Source organism: Chiloscyllium plagiosum, chromosome 19 (assembly GCF_004010195.1).
Source record: "Chiloscyllium plagiosum isolate BGI_BamShark_2017 chromosome 19, ASM401019v2, whole genome shotgun sequence".
NCBI classification, from domain to species: Eukaryota; Metazoa; Chordata; class Chondrichthyes; order Orectolobiformes; family Hemiscylliidae; genus Chiloscyllium; species Chiloscyllium plagiosum.
The window spans coordinates 37,630,943-37,648,720 of NC_057728.1; the positions used below are offsets into that span (position 1 = coordinate 37,630,943).

The following is a 17,778-nucleotide window of genomic DNA, read 5'->3' on the forward strand; positions in this document are numbered from 1 at the left end:
CGACTCATTCCCCTACATATACCCCTTCACCTAACACTACGGGCAATTTAGCATGGCCAATTCACCTACCCTGCACATTTTTTGGACTGTGGGAGGAAACCGGAGCACCCGGAGGAAACCCGCGCAAACACGGGGACAATGTGCAAACTCCACGCAGACAGTTGCCTGAGGCGGGAATTGAACCTAGGTCTCTGGCGCTGAGGCAGCAGTGCTAACCACTGTGCCACGGTGCCGCCCCATCTTCTGTTTATATCTGTCAAATAGGGCTCTTTGATTGGCCAAGGTTAACAACCCTACTCAAGTATCCCTGTCAATATGATCCACCTGGTTTCAATCACTAGTGCCCTGATCGACGTCTTCAGAAAATTTATTAAGAAATCATCATCTATGCCTGTGGAAGAACACATTGTGAAAACCACTTAAAATTTTTTTAAAAACTAGCCAGATTACTTATTTATTGCTTAACTGCATTTATCAGTTGGTCTTACTTTTGTGTGAATGGTCTGAAAACGAAGTCTTATGATATAGACCATTAAAGACTAGTGTAGATCAATTGTGTTGTTTAATTTAATGCCACTAAAAAGTACTATACTGTTAATAAATTGCTAAGTCATTTGCTTAACATACAAATTGATTCCAAGATGGATTCTAAAAATGATACTCAAATACTGGGGTTGCATGATGGCACAGTGGTTAGCACTGTTGCCTCTCAGTGCCAAGGTACCTCGGCTTGATTCCAATCTTGGACAACTGTGCAAACTTCACACAGAGAGTGTCCCAATGTCTGTGTGGGTTTCTGCTAGGTGCTCTAGTTTCCTCCCATAGTCCAAAGGTTAGGTGGATCAGCCATGCTAAATTTCCCCATAGTTTCAAAGGATGTGTAGGCTAGGTGGATTAGCTATGGTTAATGTGAGGTTACAGGGGTAGATTGGGGAGTCGGTCTGGTTAGGATGCTCTTCAGAGGTTTGGTACAGACTCAAATGGGCCAAATGGCCTCTATCTGCACTGTAGTGATTTATGATTTAGTCCAACTAGGAAAATGGCCATACTAGACCTTGTATTGAGAATACAGCACAGCCAAGTGATTAAAGTATCAGTGGTAGGGCATTTTGAGAACAGTGATCATAATAATGGTAAGTTTTAAGATACTTATGAATAAGAATAAGTCTGGTCCTCAGGTGAAAGTGCTAAACCGGGTAAGGCAAGTCACAATAGCATTACACAGGAATTAGACAAAATTAAGTTGGGGTGACTGTTTGAGGCTAAATTCATATCTAACATGTAGGAGTCTTATAATGGTCTACTGATCAGAGTTAAGAACAGCATTCTCCAATGAGGCCGAAAGATGGGGAAGGCAAGATTTGGGAACCCTAGACGACGAGATGTAGAAAGTTTAGTCAAACAGGAAAAGGAGGCATGTGTAAGGTTTAGGAATCTGAAATCAGACAAGATCCTTGAGGAATGTAAAGGCAGCTGTAAAGAACTAAAGTAAGGAATTAGAAGGGCTAAAAGGGCTCACAGAATGTTCTTGGTGAGAATGATTAAAGAGAATTGCTAGGTGTTGTATAAAAAAATTAATAGCAACAGGGTAGTTATGGAATGGGTAGGTCTGTTCAAGGAGTATATATGGAGCCTGAGGAAGTGGGTGACATTCTTAATAAGTACTTTGCATCACTGAGAAGGACCTGGATGGTGCTCAGATCAGGGAAGTGTCTATTGCTATTGTTGAGCATGTCAATATTAAGGAGGTGGTGGTGGCGGATGTGTTGAAAGCTACGGTATTAGCTTCCAGGGCCTAGTGGGATCCATGGTGAGTTGGTAAGTTAGATACAAAATTGACTTGGTCATAAAAGACAGAGGACAGTTGTGGAGATTTGTTTTTCTGCCTGAAGGTCTGTGACCAGTAGTGTTTCACAAGAATCAATGTTAGGACCTCTGTTGTTTGTAACAGTTAAAATGATCTGGACCAAAATGTAGGTGGTCAGAATGGTAAGTTTGAGGATGACATAAAAATTGATGGAGTTGTGGATAGCGAGGAAGGCTGCCAAAGAATATAGCAGGATATAAATCGAAGTTGGTTGGAGAAATGGCAGATGGAGTTTAAGTGTGAGGTGATGCATTTTGGAAAGTCAAATTCAAGTGGAAAGTATACAGTAAATGGTAGGACTCTTAGGAGAACTGATATACAGAGGGATCTAATGGTGCAAGTTCATAGATCCCTGAAAGTGGCAAACAAGTGGATAAGGTGTTAAAGAAGGCATACAGCCTTATCCATCCATGCACTGAGTATTAAAATCATGTGCAACTATATAAAACTTCAGTAAGGCCTCAATTTTGGAATATTGTATACAGTTCCAGTCACCACACTATAGGAAGGATGTGGAGGCTTTGGGCAGGATGTAAAAGAGGTTTACCAGGATGTTGCCTAGATTGAAGTGTACTGGCTGTGAGAAAAGGTTGGACAAACATGGATTGTTTTCGCTAGAGCACTGGAAACTGTGAGTGACCTGATAACTGTATATAAAATTATGAGGGGCATGGATAGGTTGGATAGTGAGAGCCCTTTGCCCAGGGTGGAAATGTCAAATACTAATGGCATTGGTTTAGGGTGAGAGGGGGAATTTTGTGGTAGATACCTGCAAGTGTGGTGGGGAGGGCTGCAGAAGAGATGCAACTGCAACTTTTGAGGCATTTAGACAGATACGTGAACAGAAGGATATGGATCATGCTCAAGCAGATAGGATTAGTTTAGAATGGCACCATGGTTAGCACATACATAGTGAGTCAAAGCACTTATTCCTGTGCTGTCCTGTATTATGTCGTATCTTTCTAAATTCTCATGTATAAAACTTTGTTTTTTGTTTTCTTTTGTGTAAAAAAAATTGTGTAGTAGCGGATATTTGTGAATATGTTCAGTGACTAATCATCATGACAACCAACTGTAAAAATTAAACGTGTGATCTATCAAGCAAGGTTTCATGTGGAGATCTGACTTGTCCAGTACTACCAACAATTGGCATGGGGCCAGTTGGCTGCACAGCTGGTTCATGATTGACTGCAATGCCAATTAGCAGACAGTTTCAATTCTCAGATCTGGCTGTGGTTACCATGAAGATCCCACCTTTTTAGCATTGCCCCTTGTCTGAAAGCAAAGCGACCCTCAGGTTAATCGACTACCTCCCCCTTATGAGACAGCAGCCCTTTGGTCTTCCGGGACTACAGTGACTTTACCTTTACAACAGGTGGGATCATGACACATCAAACAGTACTTGTGGGATGTATATTGAGCTTCAGGTGTCATTAGAATGTGGAGCAATGACTTTGATTTACAATGAGTCTACAGAAAAATGATAGATTGGGAATATCCTGCAAAAATATTTTTTAAAATTAAACATTATTATACTTGACCAAATTTTAATTGCCAGTTTTGTTTCAATAATGATTCAGTGTAGGGATAGGAAAGATGACAAAGAAAATAACTATGTAGAAACTCAAAGGAAGCCTACAATTCAACAGTTAGTTATTACTAATGATCCAAAGTGCTCAATAGGTATGTTGGCTATAAGTTATTGGAATCCATGCCTGAAGTTCTAAATTAGCAATGAAGCGATTCGAGATGATTCAAAAACGTTTATTAGACTTGGTCCTCATTATCCAGGAGGGATAAATACACTGACTTCTTGTGGATAACAAAAAAAATGGATACCATTAAGGCAGACTCCAATGCACCTCACAATGTTTCCTGAAAAGGACTGTGAGTAAATGGATAAAACAACAGAATATTGGTGTGGGAGATGCACACATGTAGAAATTTACTTGAGCGCCAATGACTACAAGTATGCGTTGGTGTTTTTTGTGTGTGTCAAAGCCTCTGGAAAAGGCTTGAGATGGGGTCTGGGTCCAACATTGTCAGTAAATGGATTAAGAGAGCAAGTGCATGCGAGCGAGAGAGAGAGAGAGAGAGAAAAACGTGCAAAAGCAAGAGGATAAAGAAAAAGAAAGAGAAAAGAAAGAAAGAAGTGTTATGAAATTGTAGGTGTGTACTATTCCTTTAAGAGAGTGAGTGCTGTTTTAAACTGAGAGATTACAAGCACCTGTGTATATGACTAAATGGTGTCCCAGAGCATACTGGACAATTGAAAATATGTAACATTTGGCTGTGAAATGGATACCTGAGTTTTGGCTGCTCTTTTGACAGCAACTCCAAGGATAATAAACCCAAATCAAATTTGATTTCTTTGTTTTAACAACATCAAACCAATGAGGCGACCCGATGTTGGGGATATAAAAATGCAGACATTTTAAAAATTGGAAAGAGAGAGAGCAACTGCCATGGAGAGACACCCAAGAAATTAGGAAACACTCTCTACCAAAGGTACCTTTTTCACATGAAACATATTTGCAGTGAAAAGAAAAAACAAGGGCCCAGGAAGAAGAAGCCGAAAGAAGAAAGACACCAAAGATGACAGCAACTGAATGGTTTTGAAATTAAGTTGATGTAATTTTAATAAGTGTCTTATTAGATTTTTTAGATTAGATTACTTACAGTGTGGAAACAGGCCCTTCCGCCCAACAAGTCCACAATGACCCTCCGAAGAGCAACCCACTCAGACCCATTCATTTACCCCTTCATCTAACACTACAAGCAATTTAGCATGGCCAACTGCACATGTTTGGACTGTGGGAGGAAACCCATGCAGACACGGTGAGAATGTGCAAACTTCACACAGACAGTTGCCTGAGGTGGGAATTGAACCCGGGTCTCTGGCGCTGTGAGGCACTGTGCCACCGTGCCGCCCCACATTTTGTAGAGTTGGAGACTGGTAATAAGCAGTTAAGAGAAAGAAGGGGTTAAAGTTGTGAATAGTTGTTGTTTAGTGTTCACTTTTAGAGTTAAAAATAAATTGATATTATTTCCTTAAATAGTGGCATTTGGGAGTTCTGTCACTCATATTTTAATGGCCAATGAGATGATGTGAGCTTTTCTGGGTGTTTGGTTTAATTAACAGAAGAGTTCACTGCCATGTTGTAACAAAAGAGCGAGAGAGAAAGAGAGAAAAAAACCACTAGTGTAGATTTAATCTGAGGTGACCATTCCTCAAGCAATTGGAAAGGTTGAGAAGGAGGGATCTTCACAGTAACTTCAGTTGGTACAGGAATTGAATTGATGCTGATGTTTCAATCTATGCAGACCAACCAACTAAGCTAATTGAAAGTCACATTCTGAACAGTTTAAGAGTAACACATATTCTAAAGATTCTTCATGGCATTATTATAACACTTAAGATACTCAGCTCTGAATTTAATGGACGTTTGGAGAACAATATCACCACATTCCAGCATCTTCACCCATAGAAAAACTGTATGCACCCCATTATAAAGTCTAAATTATGGATTGTAGTACCATAGAACAATATCTTTAGATTATTCTCAATTAAAGAAAAACTGTTTATCTCATAGGTTTAAATAAAACAAATGTGATTGATTACCGTTATTCTGATTTGCTGGAGTATGTTGCATTTTTGGTTGTTCCTTGACAGATGAACCAAGTGAGCCAATGGATTTCTTCTGTGGGCTTTCTGTGGTAGACTAAAATAGTAACATTTATCTTGATAATATCTACTTTGATATTATTCTGCATTGCATTAAATTTAAAATAATTCAATTTCATTGGATTAACTTGCAAGCTCCATTGTAACATATTCCCTGTAAGCACATGTAGAAATTTACTTGTGGGTCGAGGATTGCATCTGTACACATTCCTGCTCTTTTGGAGGCATTCCAAATGATTTTTGTGTGACTCAAAGCTTAATCCATTTTCACTAAAAAAAAAACTGACCAACTCACTTTCAGTTCTCGTCAACCTGCTTATTGTTATTCTAAATAATTCCATTTCGATAGGTATTGACCCTCACACTTTCGAAAATATTATTCCTTTAATCTTCTCATTACTATAAACTATTTCCTATTTCCTCTTAAAAGGCTCTTTAGTAGATCTTTTCTAGAATCATTCTCATTCCTCCCATAAATGCCTGTTTGAATTGCTCAAAATCAGGATATTGCCCTCCAACAGCAGTGAAATGTCTCAGAGTTATTGTGGTCTTACTTACCATTTTAAGCTTAAGCCAGAATGAACACTGTCCTTCCTTTCCAGTACTATTTGTTAGTACTATTCCTGCTTTCCTGTCTTCTGCAACTATTTGGCATAATTTACACATATGCACACCAAATCCTGTCCTCTTCCCCCATCATTTTTTACCTCTTCCATTGCTTTCAACACTTGGGCTGTTTGTCCAGCATCCAGTATTCAAAGAGTGTAATTATTTTAAAATAAACAGAGTATCAAACCCATTGTATTTAATCTCTGCTTCCCCAAACACCCTCATATTTCCTATCATGAGCCCTACTCCCTTGCTATCAATTCTAGCTGCCTTTAATAACTGGTTCAGGTTTGGAACCTCAACATTCTCGTGGTCCTGAGCTGACTTTCTCACCACAGTGCCTTCATCACAAAGACCATCTATAACATCACCTGCCTCTGTCACAACCTTAACCCTGGCGAAATCTTCATACTAAAGCCTCATCAACTTTAGGTCCAATTACTCCATTGCCCTCAGGCCTCTACCTTTCAAATTCCAACTTGTCCAAATTCTCGTACTCTACCCTATACAAGGGTCAGGTTATTCATCCCCTTTATTATCATTGATCTAAACTGAATCCCACAGCAATACTTGAAATTTTAAATTATTACCCTATTCTTTTAATCTCTCATTGTCTTTCCCCACCTCCACAACTTGTTCCAATTATGAGACTCAAATAATTTATTGCCTTGGCTCAAGACTGCACATTTCCTTTCCTCCTTTACCCTAAAAATAGCAGCATAGCTTGAAGGCACATAGGTCCCACTTTCCAAGTTTCTCTCCATAAACATTCTGCTTATCTGTTTGTGTGCTCTCCTTTAAAACTGAGTTTCTTGCTTTTATTTTTGGCCAGATTACTCATTTCTCCTCTTTCTGCTAGGCATTTTTTCAAGCTTTTGTGGAACAGTTTGGGATGTTTCCTATGATATAGGTGTAACGTAAGTTTAAGTTGTTATTGTTGGTTCAAAATTCTTCAATTTTTCATTAGTAGCCAAATTTTATCAACTTAGATTAGTTTGACTTATTTTTGAAATTCCTGGGAATTCCAAGCTGATTTTTAAGTGGCAAAAGTACCACAACACTTTATATCACAATTAACTTGTGTCTTAGATGAGAATCTTTGTCTTAATGTAGGAAACCAAGTTGGAAAATATGTATTAAAGCATACCTCAGAATCCCAAGGAGATTCTATATTCTCTTCAGGTTCCACTTCCTCCAAGCCCAATTCAAACATCAGGTCTATATTTTAAAGGAATTTTAAAAAATATTCCAATGAATAAAATAACAAAAAAGTGTGCAGATGTTAACTGTATCAAAACTGCCTACAACATTTTATATTCCATAAGCCAATTCTCAAAGTCAAATGTTTTTCTCAAAATATAGACATCTGCTATTGCATCAAGATTTAACAAAAGGTGAAAACTATACATGGTGGCGTGACCCAACCATGGACACATGACGGAATTGCAATTATATTAATACAGACCTGGAATTAAAAATTCTGTAATGGTGACCATGAAACTATAACTGAATGTCATAAAAAACTGGCTCATCAATATCACTTAGGAAAGTGAACTACCATCTCTTAACTCACCTATGAAATGGTCTTGCAAGTGACTAAATTAAGGGCAACTGGAGGAGGACCAACATCTATGCCCTATCTAAGACTGGAGAAAAAAAAATGCTTCTTAAAAGTTTTCTACAGTCTTCAACTTTATGGAATGGAAAATGGAAAGTTCCTTGGCTGAAAAGATATTGTTTGGGTGTTAATCTGTTTGCAGGATTTGACTGTATCATAGACTCAGAGGATTATGAATCTTTGCAATTCCCTCCCTCAGAGGATTACGGATATTAACTGATGTTAATGTTCAAGCTATGATAGCTTTGACCTCTCAGGTAACTCAAGGCAGACTGGAGTGGGACAGTCGAGTTGAGGCAGATGATCAGCCTTTTTTGTAATGATTGGAGGACCTGGCTCAAGGTAGCATATCACCTGCACTTGCTCCAATTTATATTATGACAGGTATTCACTTAATTTGTGTAGCCATCAGCTTTTTAATCTGCTCAGGTTATGAGGCTGTTCCACAATCTTAAACTTGCTTATGTTATGAAGTTGAAGGCGTGTATTCTCTTCTAAATGAGAGTGAATGGTGTTTTGCACTGAGAGGCTGCAGTCACTTGTCATGTGACTGACTAGCAGTCACAATGTCGTGGAAACGTGAAAATGTGACATTTGGTTGTTTTCACAAAAGTTTAACCAGTTTAACTTTTGCTCCAGGATACTAAAACCCAATCAAATTTGAATTTTACTATTTTGACAACATCAAACCAATGAGAAGATTTGATGTTTGGGGTATAAATAAGCCATTATTTTGAGAGTTAGCCAGAAAGAGAGCTCCAACTGCCATTGAGAGACTGCCTGAAAAAGGTACCTTTTTCACATGAAACATCTTTGCAGCAAAAGACCGAAGATGACCTAGGGAGATCTAAAGCCAGAGGAAAACAGATACCAGAGACTACAGCCGGTGTAGGGTTTTGAAAATTAAGTTGATGCAATTTTAATAGGGGCATTTATTTGGAACAGTATATTGTTATACATTTGGAGGTAGATAACAAAACTTTAAAAGAACAAAACTTTAGAGCTGCAAATAGTTATTGTTTCATGGTCATTTTTAGAATAAAAGAATAAATTGATACTTTTTCTTTAAATAGTGGAAGTTGGGAGTTCTGCGTCATTCATACTTTAACAGATTACGAAGCAAGGTGAGCTTTTCTGGGTTTTTGGTTGAATTAGCAGAAGGGTTCCCTGTCATTTTGTAACATTTACAAAAAATATTCATACATCTTTTGATTCATATCACCTAAAAGGCTTGAAATCAATTTTCCTGATAAGATAGTTGGCAAGTCGCATCAAACTTTCTGTTAATATTTTCTGAGCAATCCTTATGCTGGAACATAAAGGCTGACGTAAAGCAAGTAAAAGTTGGCATAAACAAACTAATCAGAGTCCAAGGGAAAGAACCTAAGTGACTACATTTTCTACAAAACGTCTCTCGGCATGATTTTCATTTGTAACCTATTAAACACAATGTATGCAAATTAGGCACTGAAGACTTAACTAAAATGAACTATGTACTTAAATATTATTTTGACTTTAAATTATTCAATACAATTCTGGGTAATCCATGGTGGAGGATGGGAAAAATTTCTGATTGTAATAAGCTGCTCCTTTTTTGATGTATTTTAGGTGTAGGAGGTGATTTCCTCGAATTCCAGAAGCAGCAGTAACCGTTTTATATGCTGTTGCATTGCTTTGGAGAAAAGGTCAAAAGAATGATGGACAAAGGCAGCACATGGTCAGGTCTGAGAGACAGAGACAGATAGACAGAGAGAGAGAGAAATAAAGCCACACTGCTAACTGATACAACGAACGTGTGCAATTACTGCCTTTGCTGTTGAATTTGTGTATCGCTGGAAATCAGAGTGCATCTACGAAAATTAACATACAGTGAACTTCACAACTGATCTTGGAGGAACCTGTTTGGGAGAGGTCACAGCACAGAAACAGATAAGTAAATAGTTTTAAGTATAGCCTTACTGTAAACCTACAGTAATTAGTAGAGGAGTTTTTTCTTGATTCTATATTTTATTGAGATATGTCTCTTGATGAAACTTAAAAATATAAGCCATAGGTATTAAGTTAGCCTGGATCAGTGTTTTGTAGAAGAATAAGACGGTGCTATTTTCTGGGTCTGCAGATTTGAAGAAGCAAAAGTGGCCCTTAGTAGAGTGATATGTTCTTCTTGTTGGATGTGGAAGTTTAGGGAGAGGTTATGTGTTACTGAGGATTATATCTGCAATAAATGCCATTGGTTGTGAATCCTATCAGATCGAATGGATCAGTTAGAATGACAGGTAGAGGCAATGAGGAATTTACAAGAACAAGGGGGTGTGATGGATGGCAGTTATAGGAAGGGAGAAAAGTTACAAATATAGTCACATAGATGGGTTAACTCCAGGAAAGGTAAGAGACGCAGGCAGGTAGTGCAGGAGTCTTCTGTGGCTATCCCCATTTCAAACAAATATGCTGTTTTGGAAACTGTAGGGAGTGATGGATTCTCAGGGGAACTTAACATGAACAGTAAAGTTTCTAGTATCAAGACTGGCAGTAATGCAATGAAGGATATGTTGGGTTCCAAGAGATCGATTGTGTTAGAGGACTTTCTAGACTGAGGCACAGATTGTGGCCAGTAGCAAAAAATCAGAATGGTGTGTTGCCTCCTTGATGTCAGGATCAAGGATTTCTCAGAAAGGATACAGAATGTTCTCAAGGGGAGAGGGCCGAGCAGGAGGTCATTTTACATATTGGAACCAATGACATAGGAAAGGAAAAGGATGAGATTCTGAAGGGAGAATAGAGAGTTAGGCAGGAATTTAAAAAGGAGGTCCACGAGATTACTCCCAGTGCTATGAGCTAGTGAGGGTAGGAATAGGAGGATAGAGCAGATGAATGCATGGCTGAGGAGCTAGTGTATGGTAGAAGGATTCACATTTTTGGACCACTGGAATCTCTTCTGGGGCAGAAGTGATCTGCACAAGAAGGACAGATTATACCTGAATTGGAAGTGGAGTAATACACTGGCAGGGAGATTTGCTAGAACCGCTCAGCAGGATTTAAACTAGTAAGGTTGGGGGGTAGGACCCAGGGAGATAGTGAGGAAAGAGATGAACGTGAGACTGGCACAATTAAGAAAAGAAGTCAAACAGTCAGGACAGGCAGGGACAAAGTAGAGAACAAAGTAGGACTGATAAATTAACTGCATTTATTTCAATGTAAGAGGTCTAATAGGGAAGGCAGATGAACTCGGAGCATGTTTAGGAACAAGACTCTGGAATATCCTAGCAAATATGGAAAAGTGGCTCAGGGATGGACAGGACTGGCAGCTTAATGTTCTTGGATATAAATGCTACAGGAAGGACAGAAAGAGAGGCGAGAGAGGAGAGCAAATGGCATTTTTTAAAATAAGGAATAGAATTATACATAGCTTTAGAAATTTTTAGAAATCATTACAGCTGTACTGTAGAGGATAGTCCCGGAGAAGAAAATCCAGCAACATTATTTGGGTGGAACTGAGAAATAAGAACGGTATGATTACTTTAGTGGAATTGCATTATACACCCCTAATAGTCAGCGGGATGTACCTACTAGAGAAGGTACAAAACCTGACCTACTCTTGGAAAATAAGGCAGGGCAGGTGACTGAGGTGTGAGTGGGGGAGCACTTTGGGGACAGCGACCATAATTCTATTAATTTTAAAATAGTGATGGAAAAGAACAGAGCAGATCTAAAAGTTGAAGTTCAAAATTGGAAGGCGGCCAGTTTTGACAGTATTAGGCAAGAACTTTCAAAAGCTGATTGGGGGCAGATTTTTGCAGGTAAAGGGATGGCTGGAAAATGGGAAGCCTTCAGAAATGAGATAGCGAGAGTTCACAGACAGAATATTCCTGTTAGGGTGACAGGAAAGGCTGGTAGGTAGATAGAATGCTGGATGACTAAAGAAATTGAGGGTTTAGTTCAGAAAAAGAAGGAAGCATATGTCAAGTATAGACAAGATAGTTCAAATGAATCCTTAGAAGAGTATAAAGGCAGTAGGAGTATACTTAAGAGGGAAATCAGGAAGGCAAAAAGGGAACATGAGATAGCTTTGGCAAATAAAATTAAGGAGAATCCAAAGGGTTTTTACGAATACATTAAGGATAAAAGGGTAACGAGAGAGAGAGTAGGGCCCCTCACCGATCAGCAAGGTGGCCTTTATGTGGAGCCGCAGGAGATGTGGGAGATACTAAATGAGTATTTTGTGTCACTGTTTACTGTGGAGAAGGTCATGGAAGATCTAGAATGTGGGGAAATGATGGTGACATCTTGAAAAATGTCCATAATACAGAGGAGGAAGTGCTGGATGTCTTGAAATGCAGAAAGTGGATAAATCCCCAGGACCTGATCAGGTATATCCTAGAACTCTTGGGAAGTTAGGGAAGTGATTGCTGGGCCCTTTGCTGAGATATTTGTATCATCGATAGTCACAGGTAAGGTGCCAGAAGACTGGAGGTTGGTTAACATGGTGCCACTATCTAAGAAAGGTGGTAAGGAAAAACCGGGAACTCTAGACCAGTGAGCCTGACATTGGTGGTGGGCAAGTTAGATCATAAGACATAGGAGAGGAAGTAAGGCCATTCGGCCCATCGAGTCCACTCCGCCATTCAATCATGGCTGATGGGCATTTCAACTCCACTTACCCGCATTCTCCCTGTAGCTCTTAATTCCTTGTGACATTAAGAATTTATCAATTTCTGCCTTGAAGACATTTAGTGTCCCAGCCTCCACTGCACTCTGTGGCAATGAATTCCACAGGCCTACCACTCTCTGGCTGAAGAAATGCCTCCGCATTTCTGTTCTGAATTTACCCCCTCTAATTCTAAGGCTGTGTCTGAAATGAAGGCTAAAGTTGTGGAGGGAATTATGAGGAACAGGATGTACATGTATTTGGAAAGGCAAGGACTGATTAGGGATAGTCAACATGGTTTTGTGCATGGGAAATTATGTCTCACAAACTTGATTGAGTTTTTTTGAAGAAGTAACAAAGAGGATTAGTGAGGGCAGAGCAGTAGACGTGATCTACATGGCCTTTAATTAGGCGTTCGACAAGGTTCCCCATGGGAGACTAGTTAGCAAGGTTAGATCTCATGGAATACAGGGAGAACTGGCCATTTTGATACAGAACTGGCTCAAAGGTAGAAGACAGAGGGTGGTAGAGGACAGCTGTTTTTCAGACTGGAGGCCTGTGACCAGTGAAGTGCCACAAGGATCAGACAGGGTTCATTCAAATGTATAAAATAGAAACATTATTTCAAAATAAACACACATGCACAACTGCAGTATGTTTCTTTTTATACCAAGCTACCATTGCTTACTGGATTTTCCAAATATTATACCAAATAATAGTGCCACACAAAAGGCAAACTGTACTTGACCAAACACTAAGTTTCTTTCTTCCTCCCGTGACACAGCATGAAGTTTTCTGTAACTTCACAGGTCAGCAACAGACTTCATTTTATCTTGTTCAGCCATATATATTGCAATTTTTGTGTAAACTATCTTCAATTCTGGCATGGAACCAATTACGGTTTTATCATCAAAAGCCAACAGATTTAATATTAAAAAAGTAAACAGCAATCTAAAAAGGAATTGATTGCTGGGCCTCTTACTGAGATATTTGTATTGTTCATAGTCACAGGTGAGGTGTCAGAAGACTGGAAATTGGCTAACATCGTGCCACTGTTTAAGAAAGGTGGTAAGGACAAGCCAGGGAACTATAGACCAGTGAGCTTGACGGCAGTGGTGGGCAAGTTGTTGACAGGAATCCTGAGGGACAGAGTGTACACATATTTGGAGAAGCAAGGACTGATTAGGGATAGTCAACATGGCTTTGTTCATGGGAAATCATGTCTCACTAACTTGATTGAGTTTTTTGAAGTAACAAAGAGGATTAATGAAGGCAGAGCGATAGACGTGACCTATATGGACTTCAGTAAGGTGTCTGACAAGGTTCCCCATGGGAGACTGGTTTACAAGGTTAGATCTCATGGAATACAGAGGGAACTAGCCATTTGGATACAAAACTGGCTTGAAGGTAGAGGGTGGTGGTGGAGGGTTGTTTTTCAGACAGGAGGCGTGTGACCAGTGGATAGCCACAAAGATTGGTGCTGGATCCATTAGATTTTGTCATTTATACAAATGATTTGGATGTGAGCATAAGCGGTATAGTTAGTGAGTTTGCAGATGGCACCAAAATTGGAGGTGTGATGGACAGTGAAGGAGGTTACCTCAGATTATAACAGGATCTTGATCAGATGGGCCAATGGGCTAAAGAGTGGCAGATGGACTTTAATTTAGATAAATGCGAGGTGCTGCATTTTGAGAAAGCAAACCTTAGCAGGACTTTTACACTTAATGGTAAGGTTAGATTGATGCTGGAAAAGCATAGCAGGTCAGGCAGCATCCGAGGAGTAGGAAAATCAACGTTTCGGGCAAAAGCATTCCCGATGAAGGGCTTTTGCCCGAAACGTCGATTTTCCTACTCCTCGGATGCTGCATGACCTGCTGTGCTTTTCCTGCACCACTCTAATCTAGACTCTGATTTCCAGCATCTGCAATCCTCACTTTTGCCCACTTATTGGTAAGGTCGTAGGGAGTGTTGCTGAACAAAGAGACCTTGGAGTGCAGATTCATAGCTCCTTGAAACTGAAGTTGCAGGTAGATAGGATAGTGAAGGAGGCATTTGGTATGCTTTCCTTTATTGTTCACAGAATTGAGTACAGGAGTTGGGAGGTCATGTTGCAGCTGTAGAACATTGGTTAGGCCACTTTTAGAACATTACATGCAATTCTGGTCTTCTTCCTATCGGAACATGTTGTGAAACTTGAAAGGGTTCAGAAAAGATTTATAAGGATGTTGCCAGGGTTGGAGAATTTGAGCGTCAGGGAGAGGTTAAAAAGATTGGGACTGTTTTCCCTGGAGCATCAGAGGCTGAGGGGTGACTTTATAGAGGTTTATAAAGCATGAGGGGCATAGATAGGATAAATAGACAATAAATAGATTTTTTTCCCTGGGGTTGGGGAGTTCAGAACTCGAGGGCATAGGTTTAGGGTGAGAAGGAAAAGATCTAAAAGAAACCCAAGGGGAAACTTTTTCACACAGAGGGTGGTGAGTGTATGGAATGAGCTGCTCAAGGAAGTGGAGAGGCTACGACAATTGCAGCATGTAAAAGGCATCTGGATGGGTGTATGAATCTGGGAGGGTTTGGAGGGATATAGGCCGGGTGCTGGCAGGTGGGACTAGCAGAGAAAGTAGTGGAGGCTGGTACAACTACAACATTTAAAAGGCATCTTGATGGGTATATTAATGGGAAGTGTTTAGCCAAGTACTGGCAAACAGGGCTAGATTAGGTTGGGATATCTGGTCAGCATGGATGAGTTGGATCAAAGGGTCTGTTTCTGTGCTGTACATCTCTATGACACCATTATGTGGTAAGAAAGGTACAACAAATAAAGGCAAATCTAATAGGGGAAAGAAATACAAATAACTGACAAAAGTGACATAAAACACCAGAAATATGACCAGGTCCTAATTTAAAACTAAAGACACAAAGGTAGATCTTGCTGAACCAGTGTAAATTCAACGAATTCACATATGTTCTTACATGGTGTTTGAAGTCATATGAAGGAAGAGTACAGAACTTTGCATCATTAACATTAAAAATGAAATAATAAGGTTTAACTTGAAAATATATCACTCGGGGGAGGTGATGTCTAAGTGGTATTGTCACTGAACTAGTAATCCAATAGATCTAGGCCTACACTCTGGAAACATAGCTTCAAATCCAACCGTGAGAAGGTTAAAATTGAATCAATTAAATTCTAGAATTAAAATAGCTTATGACCTGGTCATTGGTATCAACTGTTAAGCAGCATGGTGGGTCAGTGGTTACCACTGCTTCCTCACAGCACCAGGGACCCAGGTTTGATTTCAGCCTCAGGCAACTGTGTGAAGTTTGTGCATTCTCGCTGTGTCTGCGTGGGTTTCCTCTGGGTGCTCCGGTTTCCTCTCACAGGCCAAAGGTGTGCAGGATAGGTGAAATGGCTATACTAAATTGCCCAAAATGTCCAGAGATGTGCAGACTTGGTGAATTAGCCTTAGAAATGCAGGGTTACAGGGATAGGGTAGGGAGCGTGTTTCTGGGCAGGATGATCTTTGGTGGGTGGGTGTGGACTCAATGTGCCAAATGGCCTGCTTCCATGCTGTAGGGATTCTATGATCCCTCCAGTGTTGCTGGGTCAAAATATTGGAACTCCCTCATCATCATTGGGGGTGTACCTGCATCAAATGGACAGCAGTGGTTCAAGAAAGCAGCTCACTGTCGCTTTCTCAAGAGCAACTTGGAATGGGCAAGATAAAAACATCTAATGAATGAATTTTAAAACTGTAATGAAGGGCATAATTCACTTATGCTGAAAATACTTGACAACTTTAGTCAAAATTAAGCATATTTTTGTGCTTCTGCACAAACTTTCAGGAAAGTTCAGGCCACTGTTTGAAATAAGAGAAGGAAAATACTTTAAAGTTTTGGATTAATGATTTTAAAAAATGGGCAGTATAGTGGCTCAGTGCTTAGTACTGCTGCCTCACAGCACCAGGGACCTGGGTTCAATTCCAGCCTTGAGTGACTGTCTGTGTAGAGTTTGCACGTTTTCAGTGTCTGCATAGGTTTCGTCCAGGTGCTCCAGTCCAAAGATGTGCAAGTTAGGTGGAATGGCCATGCTAAATCATTCCATAGTGACCAAGGGTATGCAGGGTGTGTGTGTGTTCGTCATGGTAAATGCAGAATTGTGGGGATATTATGGGGGACTTGGTCTGCGTGAGTTGCTCTTCAGAGGGCTGGGTAGATTGGCCTCCTTCTGCACTTTAGGGTGTCTAGGATTCTATGAAAATGAATCCTTCTAAGACAAAGACAAATGGAAACACTCAGATGAACTGTCTTGTCTCAGACCTGCCAAAAAGAAAATTAGAAACAATAATTGCCTGTGCCCAACTGCTCTTAAAGTGATGGTTAGCCTCCTTTCTCAACTGCTAAATCCCTATGTCAAAGGTATCCCTTAGAGCTTTTTTCACTAAAGAGTTCCAGAATTCCTATCCAGTGACTGACAGAATGACAATATGAGACAAGCTGGTCAGCTGTGAGACTTATCAAGGCAATTTGGAATCAATGAGACTCCCAAAAATCTGTTAATTGTCCTTGTTTCTAGGTCACCGACTTCACAGGTTTGAGAGATGCTGCTGGAGTAGTCTTGGAAGTTGAAGTGCGTACTGTATGCGCCCCATTCTGCAGTAATGGTACACCAGTGATGATGGTAGTGGACTTTAATGTGATGAACGAACCGCTAATCAAATGGACTACTTTGTCCTGAATGGCATCCAGAAGTTGCAGCCAGGTAAGGGAAAAAACATTCAGTCATATTCCTGACTTATGTCCATGTGGAAGAGCTTAGTGGAATCAGATGGTGAATCAGTTGCTGCTCTTTGAATGCTTTTGGCCAATGGTGAGCCCAAGTTTGACACTGATTTAATGGTAAATAAGTTTGCTTGGCACTTGTCTGAATGTGACTTGTTACTTGTGGATTCAAACATGAATGTTGCCTAGGGTTTTATGCATTCAGGCATGGACTGCTTTATAATCAGGAGAAATTGGAAATAAAACGACATTATACAGTCATCCAGAATGGCAGGATAGATGGTCAGGCCAAAACATTGTGGAAAAAATGGTTTGAGTATCTGAACTCAATTGTACTCCCAATAAGTAGTCTTCAGATTTGGTTTCAAGTAAATCATCCCAAAACACTTCAGAGTAAGATCGGATAAACATTAGTAAGATAAATGGCCAGTTAGACTATTTGGATAATGATGGCTGTGGAAAGATATTGGCCAGAATATGATGATTGATTTTTGAATAGTGCATGGCCAATATTTATATCAACTTGAACATGGACTTGGTTTAATGTGCCATCTGAACGGCAGATCTGA

General features: G+C 39.9%; 1 protein-coding gene across 1 annotated transcript in view; it reads right to left on the reverse strand.

Moving 5' to 3' along the window:
- The window catches only part of si:ch211-272n13.3 (ankyrin repeat domain-containing protein 26), a 154,829-nt gene that overhangs the window by 84,223 nt on the left and 52,828 nt on the right, over positions 1–17,778 (reverse strand). The window contains exons 13-14 of the mRNA XM_043708882.1: positions 7,309–7,379; positions 5,490–5,589 (exon numbers count right to left, since the gene is read on the reverse strand). Coding sequence (XP_043564817.1) covers positions 5,490–5,589; positions 7,309–7,379 — 171 coding nt within the window. The remainder of the gene's footprint in view (positions 1–5,489; positions 5,590–7,308; positions 7,380–17,778) is intronic.